The 27,617-nt window shown below is 36.7% G+C and overlaps 4 protein-coding genes across 6 annotated transcripts in view; 1 reads left to right on the forward strand and 3 right to left on the reverse strand.

Annotated features, from left to right (window-relative positions):
• LOC139996477 (putative fatty acyl-CoA reductase CG5065) overlaps positions 1–10,217 on the reverse strand; it is a 46,434-nt gene extending 36,217 nt beyond the window's left edge. Inside the window, exons 1-3 of one of the 2 annotated variants that reach the window (XM_072020852.1) lie at positions 9,870–10,217; positions 9,522–9,776; positions 9,346–9,450 (exon numbers count right to left, since the gene is read on the reverse strand). In XM_072020852.1, the coding sequence (XP_071876953.1) occupies positions 9,372–9,450; positions 9,522–9,776; positions 9,870–10,072 (537 nt within the window). In that variant the 5' untranslated portion in view covers positions 10,073–10,217 and the 3' untranslated portion in view covers positions 9,346–9,371. Of the gene's footprint in view, positions 1–9,345; positions 9,451–9,521; positions 9,777–9,869 lie in introns of those variants that run through there. The other variant, XM_072020854.1, reaches the window with a different exon arrangement.
• The window catches only part of LOC139996456 (fatty acyl-CoA reductase 1-like), an 81,661-nt gene extending 67,015 nt beyond the window's left edge, over positions 1–14,646 (reverse strand). For 2 of the 3 annotated variants that reach the window (XM_072020827.1, XM_072020825.1), the window contains exon 1: positions 14,552–14,646. Coding sequence is in view for 1 of the 3 variants with exons in the window: in XM_072020824.1 (XP_071876925.1) it covers positions 11,083–11,399; positions 11,489–11,734 (563 nt within the window). In the remaining 2 variants the exon portion in view is untranslated. Of the gene's footprint in view, positions 1–11,082; positions 11,400–11,488; positions 11,786–14,551 lie in introns of those variants that run through there. The other variant, XM_072020824.1, reaches the window with a different exon arrangement.
• Positions 1–27,617, forward strand: part of LOC139996446 (putative fatty acyl-CoA reductase CG5065) — a 236,615-nt gene that overhangs the window by 115,358 nt on the left and 93,640 nt on the right.
• LOC141445945 (fatty acyl-CoA reductase 1-like) lies at positions 10,327–11,057 on the reverse strand. Its single transcript, XM_074112173.1, has 2 exons — positions 10,740–11,057; positions 10,327–10,514 (listed from the first exon to the last, which is right to left on the reverse strand). Exons 1-2 carry the CDS (start codon positions 10,954–10,956, stop codon positions 10,327–10,329), a joined length of 405 nt encoding a protein of 134 aa, XP_073968274.1. The 5' UTR covers positions 10,957–11,057.

Genomic DNA, 27,617 nt, shown 5'->3' on the forward strand with positions numbered 1-27,617 from the left:
ATTTAGATTTTCTATTGATTAACCAGTACATCTGCTTCCTTTTTGCACTTATTCTGTTTATTATTGATTTTATATGGTGCTTCCATGTAAGGCGTGTGTCTAAATTTATTCCTAGATATTTGACTTGCTTAGTTTGTGCTATGTGGGCGCCGTTCAGTTGAATATCTGGCGTTTTTCCTTTTCTAAGTGTAAATGTTATGTGGTTGCACTTGCTGGTGTTCACTTTTATTTGTTTGTTTTGCAGCCATTTTTCTATTTTTGTAGTGTGTTCTTGTAGTAGTGCGGCGGCCGTTTCTAGATTTGCATGCCTCACTAGTATGGCCGTATCGTCCGCAAACGTCAGTATTTTACTGTTGACAGTTGTTGGTATATCTGCCGTGTATAGTGTGTATAATATTGGTCCTAAGACACTTCCTTGTGGTACTCCTGCCTTGATGTCCTTAATTTCAGAGTATGCATCATTTATTTTTACTACAAAGGTTCTGTTGTTTAAGTAAGATTTGAGTAGTTTGTAGATTTGTTCCTGAAATTGCTTTTTGATTGTTTGAAGAAGTTTTTCATGGTTAACTTTGTCGAATGCTTTTTCGATATCCATAAAGAGTGCTGTGCAGTATTGTTTTGTTTCAAGCGACTGTAAGATTTCATTGACGAGTCTATGCATTTGTTCTATTGTGGAGTGTTTATACCTGAATCCAAATTGATGGTTCGGTATTAGTTTTTCTTTTTCTATTGTTGGTTTTAAGCGGTTATATATTATTTTCTCTAATAATTTGGAAAACGCAGGTAGTAATGATATCGGCCTGTAGGATGCAGTTAGATGTGGGTTTTTGTTTGGTTTGGGTAACATAACTATCTGTGCTATTTTCCATAGTGTAGGAAAGTACTGTATTCTTAGAATTGCGTTAAATATTATCGCTGTTAGTCTTATTGCCTTTGGGGGAAGGTTTTTTAAGATTTTCCCATTGATCAAGTCAAATCCTGGTGCTTTACTTGTCTTTGTTGCCTCAATTAAGTTTGTAACTTCTTGCGCTGTTGTGCTGAGTATGGTGCAGCGTTTATCAGTTGTGTTGCTGGCATTTTCCACTTCTTCATTTGTTTGCCATCCAGGGATGCTGTTATTAATTTCATACGGCGAAAATATATTTTGTAGGTGCTTTGAGAATTCTTCTGCCTGTTCTTCGTTGGTTCTGGCCCATGTGTTGTCCATTTTTCTGATTGCTGGGATTGTTTTTACTGTTTTCTTAATTTTGTTAGTGACTTTCCATAGGGAGTAGTCGGTATTCTCATGCGCGGATAGTGATTCGATGAATTTTGAGAATTCGTTATTATGATGTTCCCTTATTTTATTCTTTAGTTCCTTTGCAAGTTTATTTAGGTTTTTCTTGTTTTCTCGTGTTCTCTGTTTTTGCCATTTTGCTTTCGCTTTTCTTTTTTCCCTGATTTTGTCTAGGATGTCCTGCGGAATAATTTTTGATTGCCTGCTATTTGTTTCATAGGTGGTGGTTGCCCACGCTGCTTCCTGTATTATTTCTGTCAAAGTTGCTACTGCCTGCTCAATGTGTTCAGGTGTTTTCAACGGGATATTGCAGTTGATTTTGTTTTCGATCAGCTCTTTGAAAGTTTGCCAGTTGGTGGTTTTATTGCAAAGCGACTCTGACTTGTTATAAATTAGTGGTTTGCTTGTATATTCTATTATAATTGGTGTATGGTCGGAGTTAAGCTCGAGGCTGGTTCTTATTTTTAATTTGCTTACATTTAGCCCTTTTGTTACTGCAAAATCCAACAGGTCAGGTATTTTATTGGGGTCTGTCGGCCAGTACGTTGGTTTTCCTGTAGATAGTACGTTGAGGTTGCTGCTTCTAATGTATTTTTCCAATGTTCTACCTCTCGGCGTGCTAATTCTCGAACCCCATAATGTGTGCTTTGCATTAAAGTCTCCTGCCGCTATATATTTGTCGCCTAAGGATTGGAAGTACTCTTCCCATTTTTTAAGTGTCATTTTGTGTCTCGGAGGTACATATACTGCTGACATCTGGAAGTAATTGTCATTGGTTTGTATTGTGACAGTGGTTGCTTGTAGGTGTTCTTGATTTGTTTGACTATGTAAGTGATGCTTGATGTCATTTTTTATTATTACTGCAGTTCCTCCATGTGCTTTACCTGAGGGATGTTTGGTATCGTATATGGTGTAGTACGGTATTTTCATGTAGTTTTTTAGAGTGAAATGTGTTTCTGAGACAAGTAGTATATCAATATTATTTTTATACAAAAATATTTCAGTTTCGTGGGCTCGCTGTTGCAAGCCATTGGAGTTCCAGACTGCTATTTTCAAAATGTCCATCTCTATTTTTTACTTAGCAAGTTAGTGAGTAGTTGTAACATGATTGTTGTTTGTTGTGCTTGTTGTCTTAGTATTGTGTTTAGATCACTTACCATTTTTCCTAACATTTCCATACCTTTAATGGATTGTTTGAGCATTTCTTTGATGTCTGTAACGTCTTCGATGTTATTATTTTGATTCTGATTGTTTGCAAGCGTTGGTTTGCTAATGTTTTTGGTTACTTGTGCGTAGCTTCGGTTACCTTGGGGATCTATGTTTCTGTTTATAGCGTTTAGTTCGTATTGTGCTTTCAATGTTGTTTCGTTATCCGTTATACTTTGTTGTGGTTGATGGTCATTGTGTGATCTGTTGCGAAGTGGAGGAAACAGTTTACGTTGTATTTGTTTCCTTATTTCACATCCTTTGTAGCTGGCTGGGTGGTTTCCGTTACAATTATAGCATTTAACTTCTTCTATTTTTCCTGTGTATGGGCAGTGTATTGTTAGGTGATTTTTTGCACATTTAACACATGCCGGGCTTCTGTTGCAATAATTTTTTGTGTGTCCGTATTGTTGACACCGCATGCATTGTGGTATATCTTTTTTGTAGCGTGGTGGTTCCACTGTTACAATTGTATTTAGTATTTTTTTGGTTTCATAGATTTCCTTGTTATTGGTTCTGGGTTCCAGTTCTATTAAGAATAGTGGCAATGGTTGCTTCGTATCGTATCTTGTCGTATTGTTTATTGCTCTTGTTTCATGGCCAATTTTTCCTAACTCTTCACTTAATTTTTTTGTATTAGTTTTTGGATGTAAACCTCTTATAACTATTTTATAGCTCCTTTCTGTTTTGAGTTGGTACGTGTGGTATATAGCATTTTTTTCCTTTAGTTCATTTATCACTTTCCTATAAACTTCTGGGGTGTTTGTTTGAATTTTTACTTGTTCTAATTTTGTTTGTTTTATTGTGTAGTTATCCTTCCCGACTACATTGTTTAGTAGATCAATAAGCGGGTCTATTATTTGGGCCTCAACAAATATTGGTGGTGGTTTTGGTATGTAAGGTGTTTTAGTTGTGGTGTTGCTTGTCGGGTCATTGTCTATTTCTTCCGTTAGTGAGCTGAAGGAGTTTCTTAAAGGTAATTCTTGCAGCCATCGCTGCTTTCCTGTATCTGGGTTTCCTGCAGCATTTGTGCCTGGAATTATTTTACGTTTTTTGCTAGTCTTTGCTAGCTTCCAGTTTTCGTCCTGGTAACTTATTTCGTTGTCGTGTTTGCACTCCTCCTGTCTCCGCTGCTCTTCCATTTCTTCTATTTCCATATCATTTTGGTTGTTATTATTTTGTTGTTGTTGCTGTAAGCCTGATAAATCTGACGACCCTTTTATGTAATATTTTTCTCCATTGGTTGCAATCTTGATCGTTGATATCTGCTGTTGCATTGTTTGTCACTATCACTATTCGTAGCACTTCCCTGAATCAGTTGACTGGAGCACACGTTTGCTTACACACATCTGTTCGCCTCGGTTGCCCGAGCGAGACTGACAACTACAACTTGCTCTTACAACTTGACTTCAGGCGGAATCTGATCCTTTTTCTTTTGTCATCCCTCAATATGCCCACCATCCAAACGTTTATTAGGCGTTCTCGAACATTCGGTGAAAGGACCGTTGGGATATCGAGGCACCTCGCTTCGGCGACATACATTGTCGCCGAGTGCGGCCGCATCTTTATTTCTATCATCAGCCCATCGGTTCCAAAGCGCGGCCCGGTCTCTGATATGGATTGAGATGTGGTTGATGTTACAATCACGTACGCCGTCTTCTTTGTGCAGATGAAATAACGGACCGAAGGCGAATCGACGTTTTTAGAACTCGTTGCTTGATGACAACTACACGCATGTCGCTACATTGTATATATTTCGCCAGTCCTATAATACGATCCGTTTACGACACTGTAGTACCACGAGCAACGGTTAGGAATACGGCCTACAGTAAGACTCGGGGCGTAACATAAGTTAAATGTGTAAATGTTAAAGTTCTATTTGATACACTAATGAAATATGAAAAATTCGAAGAAACACGCGCAAAATGTGTTCCTTCAAAATGCAGTCAGACACTTAGATAAAAAATACATAAGACGCAAAGCACTCCTCTCGGTAGGCTGGCTTTCGCATATTATCGAAATCCTAAACCTGACATACGTTCTGAAGATAGTCATTCTTCTGAAAATATCGCGTCTATCAAGATGAATCCAACTGACATGAGTACGGCAAAGCAAAGTGAATTAATTGAGACTATCCTCGAACAACTTCAAAGTCTAACTCACGAGTTCAGAAACTTGGGAAGTAATACGGATCAGTATATTAACAGTATAAAAAGATTCGCGGAAACTAGTGATAGAAGTCGGGCCAAAGAAATACGAGGCCTTGCAAAGGCTATGGAACTAAGGTACGACACCGAAACTGACCAACCGCTCACGAGCACGCCTTTAGCAACCGGTGTTGACCATATGACAGACGACGAAACCGACGAACCAAATATTTGACGAAGGCAACGAATTAATCACGTTACGACTGGATAAAGAAACGACCACAACGAAGTCCAAGGGCTCGACGCAGACAAGGCCATGCAAACTATCGAGACACCACGGGGTCAAGACGACGTAGGCGTTGAAGATTTCATCTCATCGGTCCGCAAAGCAAGAGCCAGATGTAAGGCAAGTGACAGAGAGCTAGTATTAGATCTCATACTGATCCAAAGAATTACCGATGATGCAAAAAGAAATAAAGGATATCTAAAAATTGATTCGTTCGAAAACTTGTATTCATGCTTGAGACAACATGTGTTAACACCAACAACTATCAGCAATTGCAGGGACAAACTAAAGAATTTAAAACAAGGGTCAACAGAAACTGTACAATCTTTCAATTCTTGATTCCGACAACAGCTCAATGAACTGAATTACGCAGTTCAAAACGAAAATCCTACACCAACCGAACGACGCATAGCTATAGATATTGAAGAACGCGAGGCGCTTAAAACATATTTACTCAACCTACGACATGAAATAGGACAGATGGTAGTAGTTAGCGACCCGAAGAACCTGCCCAACAACTAGCCGCTGATAGAGAACAATGGCTACGGGAAGCGAATCGTGTCGTCAACCGCATAAAGAACCAATCTTACAACACCATACCAGTACCCAAACAAAATATTACCGACCCACGACTGCAAACTTTTGCTCGGTCACCTGGTCGACCATTAGACGACCACGTGAAACCGAAGTATGCCAACTGTTTACGAATCGGACACACAGCCGGAGGTTGTTACCTTCAAAATTCCCCATTTGTCAATCAAGGAAAAGATTCCACCTCGCGTAGACCAGACAACGGAGAACCCAGAAGAAACATTCCAAGGGTCAACTGTACCACCACCGGAAGATTATTGTCGATCGTACTGCAACGAAGAGACGGAAAGAGTCAGATTTCTCGTCGATACCGGAGCAGGAATAAATTTAATAAAAGAAACCACTTCACTGAACGCCCACACCTCCAGCCCAAAGACTTTCCTAATGGGAAACGACAAACACACCACCAAAAAAATTTGTAACCTAAATATGCTCAAGAAGGATCATCAATTCCGTATAGTTCCTGACAATTTTCCCCTAATCGAAGACGGAATAATCGGACTCCCATTCCTCACGAAGTACCGATATAACGTCACTAACGATAAACTGACTATTCCTCAACCGAAAAGGAGTTACTAGCAATAGTATGATCAATCAAAAGACTAAGACAATATTTGCTTGGTAGAAAATTTAAGATTCAAAGTGATCATCAAGCTTTGAAATGGCTAAAAAATGTTAAGGATCCCTCATCGAGACTCGTGCGATGGCGCTTGAGACTCGAGGAGTATGATTATGAAATAGAATACAAAAAGGGAAAAAAAAATACAGCTGCAGACGCTCTGTCCCAAATGTATCCTATCACCAATGAAGAAATTCAATCCGGCTTAGAAATCCCGAACTATTACGACGAATATATCGACTGGAAAACAAATATCACCCCAGCTCCAATAATTCAAAAGACTAACAGACCACACTTTAAACAAATTACAAAAACCGAATTAGGAGACTTTAACGAACAGCACTGGTTGTATCAATTAACTAAACACTTTATTAACCAGACTGGACACTTGCATATAGGAATAAATGACAATAGCTTCAGCACGTTAGAAAAAGTAAACATTCAACTCATGTTAAGGTTTCTAACGACTATATTCCCTCAAATAAAATTGGTATTTGGACAAGATCCGCCAGTAGACTACGATAACGAACAAAAACAAACTATACTGCGCGAGAATCATAACGAAATAGTAGGACACTTAGGTATACACCGCACCGTGAAACGAATACAAGAACACCATTACTGGACAAACCTAGAGCAGGACGTCACAGAATTTATACAAAACTGCGAAACCTGCCAACGAGAAAAATTAAACCGTATTAGGGCCGAAGAGCAACCCGTAATAACTGACACACCCGTTAACCCTAATGATAAAATCGCAATGGACATATTCGGACCCCTAATCAAAACCAGACGAGGCAACCAATTTATCCTATCTATCCAAGACCAATTAACCAAATATCTCGTTCTCATACCTTTAAAAGTCCAAACAGCCAACTCGATTATTAACGAATTCCTGAATCACTATGTATATATATTTTCTGCACCGAAAAGTATCCTCACGGACATGGGACGAAATTTCGTATGTAAACTGATGGATACATTCGAAGAGGCTTTCAAAATTCGACACGTGAAAGCCACTTCTTTCCACCCGCAATTTAACCGATCTCTTGAACGGACACATGCTGTAGTAAAAGATCTCATTCGAACTTGTACGACCGACCGACAAAACGACTGGGACGAAAATTTAAGACTAATATGCATGGGATACAATACTTCGGTACACGAAACGACCGGACATACCCCATTCGAACTAACATTTGGACGACAAGCTAACATGCCGTCCTCGATATCAAACACCCCCACCCTAACTAAAGATCAATTATTTAAACTCTGGAGGAACCGACATAATGCCTATATAGCGAAAGCGAGAGAAATCACTGAATTAAACAAAAGGCGGTATCAAAGAGATCAGATTCGAAAAATTACTAAAACACAAACTATATTCCAAGTAAAAGACAAAGTATGGGTACATAACGATCATAAAACCAACAAACTAGATCACGAATGGCTAGGACCTGCAGAGATCCTCTCCTCCACTCCACCCACCTATCTTATCGAATATTCCAACGGTCATACGCAAAGAGTCCACGGTAACAGGCTAAAACCCTACTTCTCACGAAGAACACCATAACATGGATCATTATAGTACTCGAATACATTAAAAGCGATCTAGTAGTAAAACCACTAAATTACGCCAACATTTTCTTGGTATACATCGACGAAATTTTTAACACTGTTACGTTAGGAAAACAATGAATGTAAAATAACTAAAATTTATCCGATACCTTTCAAACGAATCTCTGTATTCTCTGTAATTCTGTATAATAGAAACTGACTTGATATTAACCAACTCAGAACAATACATCTTCGCCGATAGTCACTACCTAGACAAATATTGTAAACGAACAACAATCATCCACATTTCTAAAAGAATTCAACCGAGTCGCAATAAAATTCACCAGAATGCGGGTCAGAATTAATTAATAATCAACAGACAGTCAAAACTTGTCCAACTGCTGTCTTCAAATTGGAAGGATTGATGTTCGTACCTTTGCAGACTGGAAGCCATTATAATATCATTCCTACGAAAAATGTACAAATGTAAACTTTTCGAATGTCTACACCGATTACTTCCCAAAAATGTATGTATCAGAATACTCTGTCCTACCGCTCGAGTAAACAGGATCGATCAAACATCAACAGGACCAAGGACGGTTACTTATCAAAACATTGCAAATGATGAAGATAGCGGGGTCATCCAAATCAGACGACCCACCAGAACCATACGCTTCAACGGAGCAAAGCGAATCTAAGAAGGGGGAATGTCACGCACTCAAGAAAACCGCTCAGTAACCAGATAGACCGAACATGCCGCATCCGTTGAAACAATTGCCTAAAGAGACCCCCTCCAAAGGGACTAGATCTTCGGTAGAGGGACCTTCCCAAACCAGCGCGAAAACAGTCTGTCGTAGCATCTCGAAGCTATCTGTTGTAACATTCTAAACCACGCTGTTGTAACCGTCACTCTGTTGAATTTCTGCAATAAATCTCATTTTCCCAAATCAAGTTCTATTTTCTTCACCCTATTCGAGAAAGAATCATTTCGTTCGTGCCGCGGCGCGAGGAGATCACCGGCGATCCGTTAATTTCGCGATCTTTTGTATCTCCGACGTGACAGTGTCACAGACGAAATCTGACTAAACAAAGCGATAAGATAGCGAAATTCCAAGCACCTTAGCATGAATGACCATCGGATCACATAGAACACATCCGGTCACTCTATTCGTTCTCAGAAATATATGATCGAAGACTTTTCCCACTCCCACGAATAAAAGAATTTAAATACTTCCCCTAAAATCATCCAAGTCAGTCTTGAACAGTCCCGCCTATAGCTCGGAAGTGCATTGCAAACAAAAAAAAAAAAAAAAAATAAAGTTTCTTTTCTTAACTTTGTTTTTTTTATTATTTTACGTGACAACGGCACGGGTGACGTTCTTCGATAGCCTATAGTCTTCCCTAGACTGTGGAAAGGTAGCCGGGAAACAATTCCATAGTGCTTATTTCATATGGTCCGGCGAAGTTTCTTATCACCATATATATATATATATGTATAAGAAACAAAATGTGCGTATAAATACCTGCATTCTTTTTAAAATTTTATAGGAAAAATAAACAATGTCATAAATGGATTTATTTTGAAAGAAGACGAATAAGAAGACAAAATGAAAAGGATAACGAATCCCTTCTTCATAAAATTGTATTTATATTCCTCTGGTTTAAACAGACAAAATAACGTTCAAATAGTCAGTACACGATACAATATATTATCAGTAGGAAGGTCATTATACCGGACATTTTAGTGATCTGATGTATCCAGTACAATCTGAAATAATCGAAAATATATGTATTTATATTAGTTCCTATTTTTTTATACAAAGATACTTTTATACGCACCTTGATAATCGTTCTCGGGCTGTTGATTGAAACTCTTGTTTTAGAATGAATTTCCTAATTCCCATCAGGTAAATTGCGACATACTTCTCCCAATCCATATCTTCCAAATCTAGTTTGACCATATCGCCGTCGTGTAACATTTTCACCTTCCTTGCCAAGTCGGAACAGTTATCCCTTTGGAAAGTCCATTCGTTCGTCAGGAAATATGATACCGATGTGAGCAGCTTGTTGCCATTTTTTAGAAGTTTCATCATTCTGAAATATCATTTTTAATTATTATTGTAGATGAACACAAAGATTGTTCCAGAAAGATTGTCCTCGTTGTTCGAGGATCGGTAGAATACTCACGTTGGTTTACTGCCTCGCAGTCTTAAAAATGTATCTATGAGGAACGCAGGTAAAACATACGGAATTACACTCAGAACGTTGAAAATATATTTATTAGCTATCATTGGACAACCCGGGTACCATAGTGTATCGTTCATTGGCATTTCTCTGCTATACTTCAACACGAGCTGTAGCAACCGACCCACCCTTGTCAATTGGAACATTTACATTATTACAATTATTGCAATTATACTTAAAGCACAGTTTACTTTCATCCGAGTATCTCGGGAAATATTATGGAATTTAGATAAAATATTATGTTATATCACTACTTTTCTTAATTGAAGTATTGAGAGGAAAAGCGAACTTTTATTTATTTATTTTAATTGCGAATTGATCACATTACTTAAATAAACTGAATTTCTTGGAATACCGTAACAATCGAATTACGCGAGTTGAAAAACATTCGTAATAAATTTTACCTCAAAGGATTAGCGTTACTCGTGCAGTTGTAAACTTTAACTTCATGCTCAGGATGTAGCGTAACATGCCATGCAGTAGATATTATCGTGTCGACTACGAAGTCGAGGGGCACGATATCTAATCTTGCATCTTTCCTACCCCGTATTACTGTTGCACATCCTCTACTAACTAGCCGAATGACACCTGGTAACATTAAATTGGTTTAGAAATTATGTGTGATTTTTGAATAGCAGAAACGTAGCACTGAATAGATTCGAAAGAATTTTCATAATTGTGAACAACAACAAACTTGAAATATAATAATGATGATCTAGTGGAAATCCTTAGCTTCCCATAAACCAATAGATTAACTCCACTATTCTGAAGTGTTAATTGAACAATTATCATTGAAACGGATTTCTGAAAAACCTGTTATTGCAGAAATATTCTCTAGCCAACCAGGACATGGTTCTTCCAAAGAGGCACCAACTATGCTCGGCCGCACTATCGCAACTGGCAGATCTTTGCACTTGTTTGCTACAATTTGCTCTGCTAAATTCTTACTGAATGTGTACGTATTTGGACAAGTTTTTAAAATCCTCTTTTCGAGCAAGTTGATCGACGTTTTGTCGAATTCGTCACACATATCGATTACCTCCGAAGGACTCAAGCTCGTGCTTCAAAGTCAAGAATAAGTAAACATATTTTCACAGTATAATTAGAAATATAATACTCGTAAATCATAGAACGTTTGCGTATAACTTATTCTTACGTATAAACTTTTTCCTCGATCTCTTGTAGATTCGCGTTACTATATGCTGTGCTCACGTGTACGAAGCTAATTGGATGCTTCAGTTCGTTCCACAGTTCGACAACACGAGCAGTACCACTCGTATTCACATTAACAGCCACGTGCAACGGCTCGTTGAATCTCACAGTGGCCGCGGCGTGAAACACTATGTTTACTTTCTCTAGTAACATATTTCTATATTTTTGCGAAAGACCTAAATCCGGCAGACTCACGTCACCTTTCACGGGATAAACTCTGCTGAAAAGTGAGGGGTTCTTTGCTTTAATACCATCATAAATCTGAAAACGAAAATTCCAGAAATGGGAGTTAATCAATTTGGCTCCTGACAGGCTTAAACATTGAAAGAAACAAGAATATATTTACGAACGGGATCATCTAGGAGCTTCTTAAATTGTTTTTCCACCGTTTCGTTAGTTTTTGGACGAATTAGTATAAAAATGGCAGCGATGCGCGGACACATGCGGATAAATTTTTCCAGGAGACCTTTTCCAACGAAACCGGTTGCTCCAGTCAGAAGGATCCCACTACCGGCGTAGAATTCCTCGAGAGAACTCGTCGTATTGAATCCTTTAGTGCTCCCATTTTCATTTGTTTCTTTATTGATTGCATCCATGTTTCAGAATCTTCACACTTTCAGTCCCATGGAGTAACAAATAGTAAATGGAGAAATCTTTAAAATAATGTACAAAATTTATTATAGCTGGGATTTTTTTATATATTACTTTCCAAAGAAATTTACAAATAATCTTCTCGAAGAGAAACATAATTCATCAATAATGTTTTCGTTTTGCACGAATCAGATAATTGCGTTATGTCAATGACGCTTCCATTGTAATTTAAAAATATTTCTTCTACATGATAGACATTAATTAAAAAAAGCGAAAAGTTAAAAGGGCTATTCAAGGAGTAAATACAATTTTTCATGTGGCTGTTCATTAATCTGTATTATATATTACTCAAAAAGAGGATATCTTAATTAAAACTTCGAGTATAACTTTAAACAATCTTTTTGTAATTTCCCTTGGCTATTTTATTTCTTATTTTATGCGTATGTATGTGTGTATTGTAATATGTAGTGATCAGTAATTTGCGTGGAATATGTGCATGGTCGTGCGAGAAAGTGCTCGCTCACATTTAGTAGCTCCTCGAGAATACTTAATACGTATGTGATTTTTCTGTGCACCTATGGTCGACACGATCGCGGTGCGTGTGTGAAATCGCTATAAACATTGTTTATATATGCTATTATTCATTAATTATTTATGGAGTCAAAACGAAGCATATTTCCGATATGTCCTTATAGATTTCAATGAGTAAACATCTGCAAGTAACAATGAGTATAATCTGTAATCGACGATTTTTCATTTAAACAACAAATTGCCATTTTTTTGTTCTCCATTTTCATCCTACTTTAGCGTCAAGATTCTGTAACCAAGCACCATGTGTAAGTACCTAACTCCCTCCCCCGATATATCCGTGCACCCATTATACGATTATACTAATACCGGAACAATCTATTATCCGAACATAATATTTCCTTATAACTGATGCCCCTTTTGTTAAATATCTACTGTATGTATATTTTATTAGAGTTCATGTAAAATATATTTTAACGTATCCTTTCCTTTATTCGATGAATTCTGATTATAAGACATTAGTATGAAAGTAATGGCGATCCAGCTATCGAAAGAAAACGAAACAAAAACTCGAAAGTGACGTAAATGAAGTAGAACTCGCAAATAAATATACATAGTGTTGGGAAAGACCAAATGATATATGTTGTTTGTACTGATATAATGAACTGCGCAAGTATAATATATTGCGCAACAGCTAATGAAATGATAATGAACAGGTGCCTTTTCAAACGAACGTATTTGAGAAATGGCCCCGATGACTCAGAGTACACACAAATTGAAGCTCTTTGCAGTTAATTATGTTGGAAGAAGTATGTCACTTAGTAGCCAAGAACATAAAGAATCCGTAGATATTTAAGGGAACTGTCAATCAATCTTAATCTGTATTTGAATAAATGAAATTTCATATGAAAGTGATTGTTTCATTATCCGTACAGTTTCTACATGTTCGAACAGATATTTTGACGCAGAAACTACATAACTGTCAGGTATATTTATAAAGAAAGTGATAAATAAAATAATAGAGATGAATTTTATCACGAAGTATACTTCTGTTTATTTGCGTATGTTTCATTTTATTTTATTAAAAAAAAGGTTTCTATACCACTTAACACGTTGACTGTCATTACACCCGTACTCGAGTGTCGCTTATTTGGCTACTTGCGAAGGATCGTCGTAGTTATTTGAAAAAATATTTCAGAGGAAATAATAAAAATATTGAATTATTATAAAAGTAATACGAAAATGGTTTATTTAAAAAATTATTTAGAATGTAAAACTTTAAAGCATTCTATACATAGCAGAGGTTAGTCGGGACAAATTGAACAATAAGTTGTTGTTTTCTTTAAATTCTTTTGTGTCTTTGTTCGGTCCATTCGAGGTCTTTTATTTGTATAACATACTTTGTATGCGCGTCTAATGCTTCTTTCGGAATCATTTTTCCGAACGGCGATATTACGCTGAATCCGACGAAGACAAGGATTTTTTGTATTTTCAGACAACCCTAGTAACTTTGCAGATAATAACTTTCTAAATATTCTAATATTTATATCCCTTCTTGTTGCAATTTTGGAGACCGTTAAAGCGTTTACATCAGAAATTCCCAGAAGGAGTAGAACGCCATGTTTCCTGTACCATTTGATTCCTTTTCTAATTTTGGTGGCATAAGAAACCATTTGGTCGGAATAATCTATATCACACTTTCCTTCATTATATTCAACAACAGCCAGTGGTTCTAATATTGCGAACAAACGAAACGAGAGATCATTCTTGAGACCATCACTTGAACGTCTCGCATTACTAAAATATCGATGGGTGTACCAGTAGTACTTCCTTTTAGTACTTTAGTAGCAGAGAACACTTGGTACTGCAGCGCATGTGGTCTGAAGATTTCCTTGAAAACACGCGTGGCAGTCAACGTGTTAAAATGTAAAATAACTAAAATATTTCGCATGATGAATATAGTCTCCGCGGAGTATATTTTCAACTTTCATAATCTCAACTTTTTCCAGAAAAGAGCCACAGTTTCATGCAATTATCGCATAAAGTCGAATGTTCCGATCACCTTTACTGATTCGTTATAAATTATTGAATAACCACAATAATGAACCACATTTACTGCGTAAAGCGTAGAATACAAAATAAATATTTGAGAATTCAAAAACTTCATTTAAACCATTCTAGTAAACAATGATCCGATGGTATTTTTGGTAATATACTTGGTATATTGGTAATGATGATTAATAGTTAATAGAAAACACGATTGGAATATAGTGTGATAAGGAGTTGCCTGTTACCTGTTGCTATTTCCACTCTGTATTTTTTACCAAGGATCAAACAAAAATGCCTCTTCACGATAATGGATACCGACACGTCTGTCACAGTACTGTAACAATATTCGACGTGATATTCCTCTAGAAACTCATACTTTTAATAACGTCACCCTACTACTGAAACTGAGTAATATTATGCATGAATGATTCGATTAACACGTTTATTTTCAAAAATGAGGAAGAATTAATATTCTATATAACTTTCAATATAATTTCCGAATTTTAGAGTTATAGAATTTTAGAATCTTAGAATTTTAAAATTATAGAATTTTAGAATTTTAGAATTTTAGATTTTTAGAAGTTTAGAATTTTTGAATTTTTGAATTTTTGAATTTTTGAACTTTAGAACTTTAGAATTTTTAAATTTTAGAATTTTAGAATTTTAGAATTTTAGGATTTTAGAATTTCAGAATTTTAGAATTTTAGAATTTTACAACAGTACGATTTTACGATTATCATTGCACATAACTCTTTATTGATTAAAATGAAGGCAAATGAAGGAAAGTAGTTGAATTGCAAATTCCATCTCATATTATAAACGATCCACTCTCCAGAGGTTAAAAGACACCAACGCACAATCAGTGTAGAAGATATCCATACACTACTTAACTTTAACAAAAATAAAAATTATGGTCGAACACCGTTTAGTAAGAGATTCTTAGGAAATAAAAAATATATATTCGTGCAATACCGCTTCATAGAATAAAATGTATGTAAAGCATAATTTCATCCTGATGTAGGAAAATGCAGAGCACAATACTACTAATACATTAGCGTGGTTTTTGTATTATGTTTGGGAACACTTACAAATAGCCCGGCAATATGAGCATTACTGAAAATATATAAATAAAATAAATAAAAATATAAATAAAAGTATTGATTCAGCATATTTCATCAGGAAATTATTTAAAAAAGGCTTTCCTAGAAAAATGGAAAAATATTTTAAGTAGAATACTCATCAATCAGATAAATTCAATGCCACGATAGTTGCAATTCACAATGGAATCAAAAGGAAACATTACTATCAGGAAAAGGTCGCGAATAGTAGGACTCAGATTTTGATAAAACTTGAGACTAGAAGAGCGGCGCAAAATATTAAACACGTATCCTGTTTTAGTTGAGGTAACTCGAGCTTATGAGGTGTAATCACTCTCTAAAGTTCAACCCCTAAAAGATTATCTGGGATACAGTTAAAGTAGACAAATATTTGTGAAGAGATTACATCAGTCATGTCTATTTGAAAAATTACATCAGTGCACATGACAAAAAGGTTACATTTTTTGTCGAAGATGCTACTACACATTATACATATACATATATGGTTTCCCCACTAGTTAATGTTAATATCCTATTTATATTCCGACCTGTTTTTTTTTTTTTTTTTTTTTTTTTTAGCAGACATTAGCGTCGCCAGCGATCAACGCTACAAGCACCTGAATAAAAGACACGAGAATAGCAGCGATCATCAATGCTATAATTCGAGAATGTTTATTGTAATTAATAGGCATTATGATTTTCGCACGTCCATATTTCTGTCAATTTTTGTGGATTACATGCATTTCTAATTTTATGGTATGCGAAGTTCAGTGGTGTCGAATTTGAAGAACCAGGTGCTGCATGAGAAGCGGGTCTGCATTCTGTTAGCAATAATACACACGTTCCATTGGAAAATTAGACAACTAGTCGACTATGACGTGAATCGTGAGCAATCGTGCATGGAACAGATAGAGTTTACGCCTTTGCTTTAACTTTGTACAGTTTGCCATGAAGTCGTAAACGTAAAAACAGCAAACATAATGCATATGACATTCATACCGGCACGTAATACCATTTTTAATTAATTTTTTCGAGTTATAACACAAGGTTTTTTGCAAGCCCAAATTACGTCATTTGATGATTGAGGTGTTACTCTCTCTGTACTTACTCGCGGTACATCCTGTACGATATACATATGTACTAAATATTATGCGATGTCCTAATGCATTTCGCAATATTTTAATAAATTTCATGAACGACGAATCTAAAAGGTCGCAGCATTGAACGCGCAGGAAGCGGAGGAGAAGTGGTGAGCTGTCGGAAAACGACCGGTGGAGAGCGAAAAGAGGGCGAAAGCGGAATTTCATTTAATCACTCTGATATGTCGTATAATAATAAATCGAATAACAGAAAAAATAATTGGGAATGGTGTCACCATACTCAAGAGTCATAAGAGTATGCGATTGTATTTACGGAACAGTAGATTCTACGTACTACCATGACGGGCTGTTTTACGACACGGTGATCGGAAAACGAAGAATAGTCCGATCCTTATTTAATAGTCACAAATCTGATTACAGATGCACGCCCGCACGAATGCACATGCACACATGACGTGTAGCATCGGCTTGACGGCCTACTAACGTCAACAATACATCATTTTATCAAAAATCACTCGCATCGGACCATTCTATTAAATTATGCTTCTTGTTGTACATACGTCGTGACGAAGTGATTATATAAAATCCTTGTCAAATCTATGAAATGACATTTCTAGAAATTCATCCACACATTTTCTGAAATGAATAACACTGAACTGTAAAACAGTTACATCTTCTCCGATTTCGATGACTTTCGAACACGTTATCGTCAATATGATTCTAAACAACTCTTTCCCATACATGTAACTGACAGGCGGCTATAGTGCCTCGAATATTTGGCAAAAATTATCGATACCACTACAGCGAATTATATGTATAATTGTGCATCTGTGACTGAGTACGTGCTAGGATTTGTTTGCCGCTTATCCTTTCTTTATAGTATATACAGGGAGTTCAGCTGCAAGTGTAAAAAAACATAAGAGGTGATTCTTGCAGCTCGAATAAGATAAAAAAATCGAGAACTAAAAAGTTGAGTTTTCGGCTTTGTTGTTTAATTATTGACAATTAGCCGTTTCGTTAGTTGTAGCCGGCAGCCACGAAGTGACTCTTAGAGGCTAAGACCGCCTATAACCGGCAGCGTCGCGATCTAATTTATGCATAGCAACCCCTCTTGTGAGTTCAGCGCCAAATACTTTACACAACTGGATTCGCATTTATACGTCGTTCGATTTTTTAATTTGTTTCGATTATCACAGAAGAATAGTTAATTAAGAAAAGTATTACAAACTTTATACAAAAAAGGTCCGAAGAATTTGTATACTGGTACGTCCGTTCACTCTCTAAAGATATCCTCATTTCCTAAAAGTATTATAATTTGCGTTTCATTTTAATAAATTTTTCAGATTCTGCTCTTGTCGAAGTGATTTCTAAAAATCTGAGGAAGCAATAAGTGTTGAACGTATTAGATGAGTCAGAAACTGTTTCGGATAACTGCAGTGGAGATTGAATATACTAAGTACCACAGATTCTGATGATTCTGAAATGGAGAATAATAACGAGCAAAGGATAATTTTTCCAAATGTCGTATGGACGATGGAAAAATTTGGCCTCGAAATTTTACTGTACGAAATTCGAGTACTCAAGCAGACATAAATAATGCATGGAAAATTACAAATTACTATCAGTCGTCTGTTAGCGATGACATGGTAGAGTGTATTGTTGAAAAGGAAAACAATTGATGGCGCCAAAAATAAGAATAATGTAATAGCTGATACAGTGATCAATTATTTATATTGTTTCATGGCTATTTATCTTCTAATGACGAGAAACAGTAAGTTATCGTTACCAGAATACTGGAGCAAAGATAAGCTCCTGAAAAGTGATATCTATGACGAAATAGTAAGCAGAGAACGCCACTTATTACTGCTACAAATGTTACATTTTAATGACGATAATGTATCCAATTCCGATCGTCTGCGCAGAATCCGAAACATAATTGATAAATCACGAGTAACGTTTGCAGGTACATTTTACCCTTATCGCAATCTATGTATAGACGAACATCTCCTCGTGGACATAGGCACACTGGCATTCAAAAATTCATTGCATCAAGAAGAAATTAGATTTGATATAAAATCATTCCGTCTTGTGACCGTAAGACGGGTTACATTTAGGATTTCATTATTTATATGGGGTCTGGAATTAAAACAGAACCCCACCATAATGTCCCTTCTGGAACTCCATTTCGGTAAAGGTCACGCTCTTTACGAAGACAAATGGTATACAAGTCCTGCCTTATTTGGTATACTGCATAAAAATGGCAGAAATGCCTGTGTAACCGTTTTGCACAACGTGAGAAAATCGCACATACCACGAGTGTGGAGACTGTTCACAGAAAAATCGTAATGAAAATGGCAATGTCCACAGAAAAACTAAATTAAGCATTAAGTATTCTTCAGGAAGCTACTGATTGTAGCCGTACGATATTCTGCATAGATCAGAAACGAGTTCCATAAAAACTACTGGTCACTGCTTATTACAATGCACACACATGCGCATGAAATAGAAAGTCAGGAAACACGAAAAGAACTACAAAAAATTACTTAATCTTATACTTTAGAATTAATTAGGGCATTATGAAGTATTACGAAGTACCGCGTAATAATACACATCAATGGACAGCTAAATGAAAAATTATATGTATCGCATTGAATAGCTCTCTTAAAGTTTTCGTATTTGTTGTCGAAATGATACTAACCTTGCAAGTCAGTTCTATTGATTTTCAAACACATCCGGAGAGCAGTCTATTCGTTTACTCAATAGGCATACTCAACCATGTTCTTACCCCATTGCATACCGATCACGAGATATCTCGTTTTTAGCAAGCCGAACGTGGCCGGGTCATGAGATATCTCGGTTACATGTCTTTTCGACTCAATCAATGACTTAAGCGATCAGAGACAAATGTTCTTGTTAATGAAGCTTTGCGCGTTCTTATGATAAATGATTAACAATGCAACTGAATGTTCACATTCTAAACAGGTAAAAACAATCAATGAATATAGCCAGTACATCGGCAGATCTGTGCCAATCGTCTACCGTACCTTCTAAAGTGTTTTATTGTTGTGCATTTTGTTATTTCAAGGTTCGTGTTTTAATTTGTAAGGAAACAGCTTTTATAAAAATCATTGACATTTTCAAACCGTTACTGATAATTTATAACAAAAATTATTTTATGAAATAGGCCCTAATTCTATAAAAGTAGCAGAATGACACACAGATGTAAAGAAAATGAAAATCAAAGTGAATGGTTGTTTAATGATTTATCTGATGCATCAAACGACACTTCCGACGAAAATGAATTCAGTGCGATTAGATATAAAAGAAGACTGAATAAGAAATATGATGTTTCAGTCGAAAGTGAAGATTCAGCGATGGAGGCTGATGAGCCTATAATTGAAGAATGAACAGATGAGGATACATTTCCAAATCCGGAAACTTTTGAAAGAATTAGTGTTACGCCGACATCATTACAAAGGAACTGCAGTGTGAAGGAAGCTGTTGATTGTATATTTGGCAATGACTTTTTCCAAATTTTTTCTGAAGAAACAAGTCGTTATTATTTACGAAATGTACATAAATATAAGGCTGATCCTAAACAAGGAAAATGGAGGAATGTCTCATGTTCAGAAAAATTTGTTCCACCTTACTGATCAGCATCTATCATATTACTCAATATTGAGAAAAACAATTAAATGGCCGGAAAAGGTGATATTATATCTCATCAATTGTGGTCTGTCCAATGCATTCATGTTCTATAATTTCTGTAATAATGAAAAAATGAAATATAAAGATTTTCTACTTGCTGTGATGATATTGCGGACGACGGAAGAAAAATCAGCAGATACAGTTATAGATATAGAACAAAGCGTTTCAAATACAACGAATCATCTACGCATCGACCCACCGTATAGACTCTCTGGTAATATGAAACAGTATAAACTTGAACCAATAACGAGTAAAGACAAGAAGAAGTTCCCAACTAAACAATGTAAAATCTGTTTGATCAATGGAAAAAGCAGCGAAACATGATACTGTTGCAAATCGTGCCGAACACCATTGCACAATGGAGTATTTTTTACCAGATATCACACTTGAAAGCATTATTCAAGTTTGTGAAATAGATAATATTTAGAATGTAAAAGATCTTATATAATTGTTGAGAATTGTGCATCTTAATTGCCGAAATAAAAGTAAAGAAACACGATGATTACACCTACAATTCATGTTAAAATAGTTTTCGATTTATTTAATAAACGATTCCCAAGATCTTCGTCGATATACATTTGCACGCGTCTCGGCACTTCCTTTGTCTCACTATCTTCCCTACCAGACTGCCAATGGAACCGTTACATTCATCTGTTTTTCGAGACGCCCTGCGCATACATACTTCACGCACTCATATTCACATACGTGTGTCACTCCTTCACGGCCAATCTAGTCTAGCACATAAAATTATACATATCTCAATAATAATAAATATATGTATAAAATATATAGTTATATTTAAGAACACTATGTGAATGTAATTCTAAATGCAAATTAAAAATGTGCATATATGCATCCTATTGCTTCCAAGCATGCTTCTGGAGCGATCAAAAATGTGCCCGCCATACGCAATGTGTTAAGAGGACCACCTGAGCTATCGTGACTGTTCCTGAGTAATTTGGAGAAAGTCATACAAAAAAAAGAGGAAGCGTTGGTGAAGAATATCGTAAATTCTTCTTTGTGAATAAACTCTCCACTATTGCCTTGATACCTAACATACTTTAGCGGCTTTTGAATTCGGTTAGAGGGTAGAATAGTTCTGGAAGGACAAAATCATTTCGATATCCAAGGAGAAACGTTAGGAGAACTGTATAAACATACAGCTGAATTTAATCGTAGACGTAGTATAGGTTTAAGTTATTCTGCTGTAGATCTTTTAAGTTTTTTTTATTTTTAGTTCCACGAATTTCTTTCCTCTATTTCTTGTATTGTTTGTTATTTAAAAAATTTTTATTTAGTTCTAACGCGAATGATTTGGGCGTGCGGTGTTTTTATGTAGTTGTATGTAGCATACTTTGTTTGCAAAAGAACAGATGTTATACTGAACATTTACTGTAATATAAAGCGGCTGTTGTTTTCGATACAATATTTCTGTGAGCAATCTAGACAATCGCGATGCGTGTGTGAACTTTGTATAAATATTATTAATATATGCTGTTAGGACCGTTCGCGGAGAGACGCGGTCGCGAGGAAAACGCGTCAGCGAGAGGCGTAAATTCTCGCTACGATTCGTATAATCGACGCCGCGAAGTAGTCGTTCCCCGTGTTTCGATTAGGATAACAGGGGTGGTTAGTTGAAATTAACACTGTGTTAACAGGTTAATATGATAGATATATTCAACAATGGATTATACAATATTATGAGCGTTACAAGTATTTGACGATGAGTGCAGCTTATGCGTTACAGAAAATGTGACCCGAGTTGACGATATCTTTCGATGAGATAGTTAGACTTTGCAAACGAGTTAATAGGGGTTAGGTAGAACCGTGGTAGACTTACTGGCTGTTCGGACGATGAAAACGGACTACCTCTAGAGTGACGATGCTGTATCAGAGGAGAGCTAGGAAAGGGTGTGTCTAACGCATGGGATCATCGGATTCGTTAATGACAGTTATTTGGTCAGGAAAGTGAGGGAAACAGACGTTGTTTCTATTGGCTATTACGATTGTTGGAGGACCAGGAGGGGTCTTAGCCGCCCTCGATAGAAGGTTGGTAGTGGGAAGTATCGCACGTGTGCAAATAACTAATTTTAAGTGTTTTCCGGACACAAACCAGAGATCTTAGAAATTACTTTCGTAGAAAAGATCCTTGTTCGACCTGAGAAACCTTGTTGAGATTTTCTAAGATTTATGGTCGGTCCTTGAGATTCTTTAGAGTACGCCGTAAGGAGGTGTAGACACATGGTTGCTATGTGCGATGCAAGGCCCCGTCCAGGTAGAGAGTCGGCCGACGTAACATATGCTTTTATTGATTAATTATTTACGGAGGCAAAGTATTATCTCCGAATACGGTAATCTTTTTTTTTACAACTTGTCACCTGCTGCCCATGTGTCGTTCCATTTATGGTTCGACATGCACTCCAATGCTCAACTTCACCTATTTTTGTTCGTGTAAGGAGGTTTGCACAAGTATTTCGGTTGATTATTAATAGTTGATAATTGGAAAATGATTCCGAAAACGCCACATTTGGTATTTTTCATTTTCATCTCATTTTATTTTCAAGTATCACCCCTTACAAGTTTTTTGTATGTCTGTAGCCAAACACTCTGCATATGAGCGAGTATTAGACGACGCTATGTCCACAACTGCATATAAGGGGCGACAAGAAATGTTTCTTACAACTCAGTTAAAAAAATAGTCCGGTCCGAATCCGTCAAGTATGGACGTAGGATATAACACATCTCTTAATCGATCGAAGTAACAATAATCAATTTTACGTAAGACAGACTATGGTCACTGACATTCGATATGGTTATTTCATTATCGTTTACTCGCCGACAACTACTACAGTTCACACTACTACAGATCACAGGTTCAGAAAACAGTAATAGGATAGACAAAACATCCTGCATGCCACAGCCATGGAAACGAAAACCAGATAGTAACGGTAAGTAATCAAAACTCTGTTGTCATAACACTGTTGACTATTACTGTTGAATTCATATAATAAATTTCACTATCATATCTAAAATCCTAATTTCTCACCTTACTTGCGTCACGTTCTAACTACAACGTGAAGAGACCATCGGTGATTTCTTGATTTCCTGTGTCTTCTACGTGACAACAGCGAAGGCAGTTGATTAATGATGTCTGTATGGATCTTCATGTGAATTGGCCATCGTTGTTTTATACTATAGATGATACTTACTGATACAAATGCGATTCTTACTGAGTTTAACAAGTAATAGCGGCGATTGGATAATCGACAATGAATTTAGGTTCGATAACGAATCCACGGTCAACGGGATGACGAACGCGATTTGATACAGGATTTTGGTGTCACTCAACGTACTTGTCCACTGTACAAGTAGAACTTATCGGTCTGAATTTCAGTCCAAGTGGAACTGCCCTTGTATACTCCCCTTTGTACCTCTCTGTACCCATCGGGTCAGATCTTACTTGTGATATATGTCTCTCGCGATAATGTGACTCACTCCTTGCAAGTCACTTCTACTACAATTAACAACGTGAACTTCTTAATAACTTGTGGCGGCACTCGACAGCAACTTCCACCGGACGGCGGCAGCGCAGTTTTGAGATTTTGGTTACGAACGTTCTGCACCCGGGTTCAAATCCCGGCGCCCGTAGTCCGATTTTTCTTCCACGACATTTAAATGAGAAGAAAGCAAACAATACACCCCTTAGCTACATTAGGAGCAGTACTATTACCGAACACAAATATTCCACCTAAAACTATTCGAGTCGAACACTTCTAACCTTATTGTAAACGACATTACAATTCGACATCGTAACCTCTCCGAAACATTTATATGATTCGCGAGACATGTGGGCTGAAATAAAGTATATATTGCAACCTGTTAAACTCAGTGTTATATTAATTCAACCACCTCCATTATCCCACCCGAGATAGGGGATCATTAGTTCGTGGCGTCGATTATCTAATGGTAAGGGGAATTTACGACTCCCGTTCACGCGCCACCTTCGCGATCGCGTTTCTCCGCGAACGGTCGACTAAACACACGAAGAATAGGGCTTCCTCAAGTCCCAGCGTGTTTTCTTTTTGACTGATATTCCAGTCGTGCCATAAATACAATGATTAATATTCAGACTTTCAAGCTTGTTGGTTAGTAACATTACGTATAATTGTTATGTTTCAATGAATGATTACATAGAATATCGGGAAAATTAGGAAATCATAAATAAAAAAACATCGTACAATGCTGCAATGCACGTATAATGTCACGAATTACTTGTAACATTTAATAAATAATACTTGCATTGGAAATCTGTGTGCGTCAGTGCTAGTTTATTTTCTTGGAAATATCAAGGAGGAAATGTAGCATTTAAACTATTTAAATAGGGTCTCGTCACGAATGTTTTAACATTTTTTGTGTACTGAGATGTTAAATCTGAATTTTGCCATTCTCAGGAAGAATAAAAAGTTCTTGCGCAACCTATAGCCTTATATAATCTAAAAGATTTACCAATGAATGGTAAGAAGTATAGGGTAAAAGATAGTAAGTCTCTCCCTACCATAACATGATTCGCCCTCTATTTGGCCGAGATTAATGCAAAAAAAACCGAAAAATTGACTTTGCTCTTGAAGTTCAAGATCAAAAGGTCACACTTTTCTGCTTGCATAGTATTAACTTTGCAAACAATAATTATTAACTGCAATAACTCGACCATTCTCTTGGATAATGATGTCAAAGTTTCCTGTACAAGTCAACACAAAGTGCGAGTGATTTTCTGATTGTGAATGTAAAAGAGAAATTATAAAGTGTTTTGTTTTACAATGTGAGAAAACATGAACCAATACATCCGAAAAAAAGACTTTGTCCGCTGCTAAAGATAATGAACAACAACGAAAAAGATGGTTTCACGCCAATAGAAAAGATATTTCTTTTGCCATGGAGATAATTATATTGTAAATGTTTTGCAAGTGTACAAGTCGTTCATGTATAATGTATGATACAAATCACACCTTGAGTTGAAACAGATCAATTGCTGAAATATAATGTAAGCATAATCTATTTAATAATTGAAACTTGCCTAGTTTCTTTTATACTTCATTAAGAAATTTAAAATATAACAAAACACATTAAGTTTAATATTAATATTTTGTTGAAGCAAATAAAGTGAACATCTTATACAGCTGCTTTTGTACTTTGGACACACAGTGACATAATCAGGCTTGGACAGATCTGGAAAAAAAAAAATAAATTTAGAGAGCAAGGAAAGGTTTCGTTCTGCAGTATAACACAGGTATGGAATTATGTGAGGGAAAAGTATAGTGTGCCCAAAAATATTTGTAAACCATGCACATCTGCGCAATTCTGCTAAAACGAAGATTTATTCCAATACTGTCAGAAGTTAATATTTATGTTATAATACTTATTTGCATAGCTATTTAGCATATTTGAGGTACTTGGATTCGAAATATATAAACAACCATATTGCATAGTAGTATCAAATGAATTATATGTTCGATGACCTGAATACAAAAAATTAATCTCAAGGAGTTTCATACAACAGTCTGTAGACATCTTTAAAAAAAGAAACTACCTAGAAAAAGATTCCAAATTGCTTTTAGGTCTGACAGGTTGTGAAAATTGGCAGAACGTGCGTAGCGTTTTGTAGCCATGCGGTCGTTGTCTGTTTGTCACGAGTCGTAAGTGCCGTAATCACATTCATACAAACAGATGTGACAAATGAATATATAAAGCAGCAATATTCTCATTCTGGTAAAACTATGGAACCGTTACGTCCTCTCCGATTTTTATGATTTTTGAACATGTTGAACCTTTTCCTGTACATATAACTGTCAACTGGCGACAGTTCTCGAACTATTCGCTAAAAGCTTGTGCTGATTGATTAACACTTTACCGACCGATAGCCTATTAATCGACTTTTAGTCGCCGACAATCTTTCTCATTATTTGAGCAGCAATTTCTTATTTTGTACTGAGGTACCTTGCTCAGTTACGTCAGTTGCGTTGCTTTGTAAGCTTCCACAGTTTTATACCAATTTGTGAAACTTACTCTTCGGGATAAACGAAATGAATGGTATTGGAGATTCTAAACTGAAACAGAGCCGGCGCCAGGGAGAATCTACGCCTGAACTGCCGGTCGGATCCGGTTGAATCGCTAGCGGTCGTTAAAATGTTAAACGTGTTGATTTTTATGAAGACGAGACGAGTTGATACTTGATATTGTCAAATGTATTTAAAATCCTCATAAGTATACAGAACAGAGTTAGTCGTAATCGTCGCTCGCTCGATATTACTCGTTATAAGGATACTCCATAGTCTATCTTCTGGAGAGCATTATCGTCTATTTATTCTGGTCGGGGGAGTACCGGAAAGTTTCAATTCGACTCCGGTTGACGGTTGCACGTAGCGGCGATATTGTTTTGTTCGGCGTTTGTTTATTATTACATTTCGTACATCGAGAAGATGCTAATGACGAGGCAAAACAACAACATGAGTCACTCTCGATTTGCATCGTCCTATAACTCATGTGCAGCTGCAAGCTAACTACACTAAATTGTATAATGGCCCAACCGAAAGCTATCTTTTATCTTTCGTTTATAGGATGTATAAGAGTGTGTTAGACGAGCTTGGGTAAAGTCCAAGCACAACTACATATGTGAGACTGTCAAATATTTAAAGTAAATATGATCAGCGTATTCCGATTGGCTTTTGCTAGTTTTTGTCATCTCGTGACGGCCGACGACTGTTCGACCGTTCGCGGAGAGACGCAGTCGCGGTGATATGCGGCAACGATAGTCGTAAATTCTCGTTACGGTACGACGATAGATGCTATAAATCAGCCAACCCTTCATTTCGATTAGGATAGCAGAGGTGGTTGAAATGTGTTAGGAAGATGATACATTTACGTTGTACATGTGAATGTGTGTGTAAGCGTCAGAGGGCGTCCAGGGACAAAAGACGATTGACAGTCGTCTAGAAGTATCTGGAAGAGTCGGTTGAGAACAAGCGTGCGTGCGAGTAACTTTGCGAGGTCTTCAGTGAATAAGATATATGTATAACTTGTGTGCTCAATAAAGTGAATTATTTGTATTTCCGAATTCCTCCTGTATCTTTACAAAATGAATTACCAGCTTAAATATTTATTTTATTCCCACACCTTTTCCTCGAAGAATGTAAGGTGAGAAGACGACTAACAAGTTCAAATGTATGCTGTTCGAAGGGATGATAGGCAAGTGAAGTCATGTTCTGTGAAGGAGACATTTATATGGAACTAGTGATGGGTGCTGGTCGCCCCATTAACATGAGAAACATAACAAACATTGAACACAAGAAAAAGCCGCTTTTCCCATTTTTACCGGATTGAATAACAATCCCAAGGTACTCCTCGACTTG

This window comes from Bombus fervidus, chromosome 18 (assembly GCF_041682495.2).
Source record: "Bombus fervidus isolate BK054 chromosome 18, iyBomFerv1, whole genome shotgun sequence".
Taxonomy (NCBI): Eukaryota; Metazoa; Arthropoda; class Insecta; order Hymenoptera; family Apidae; genus Bombus; species Bombus fervidus.

Coding starts and splice junctions, on each gene's coding strand:
- LOC141445945 (XM_074112173.1), bottom strand. CDS start 10,956: ATGTGTGACGAATTCGACAAAACGTCGATCAACTTGCTCGAAAAGAGG. Junction 10,515..10,739: donor GAATATTTCTGCAATAACAG/GTTTTTCAGAAA, acceptor TAATGTTACCAG/GTGTCATTCGGCTAGTTAGT.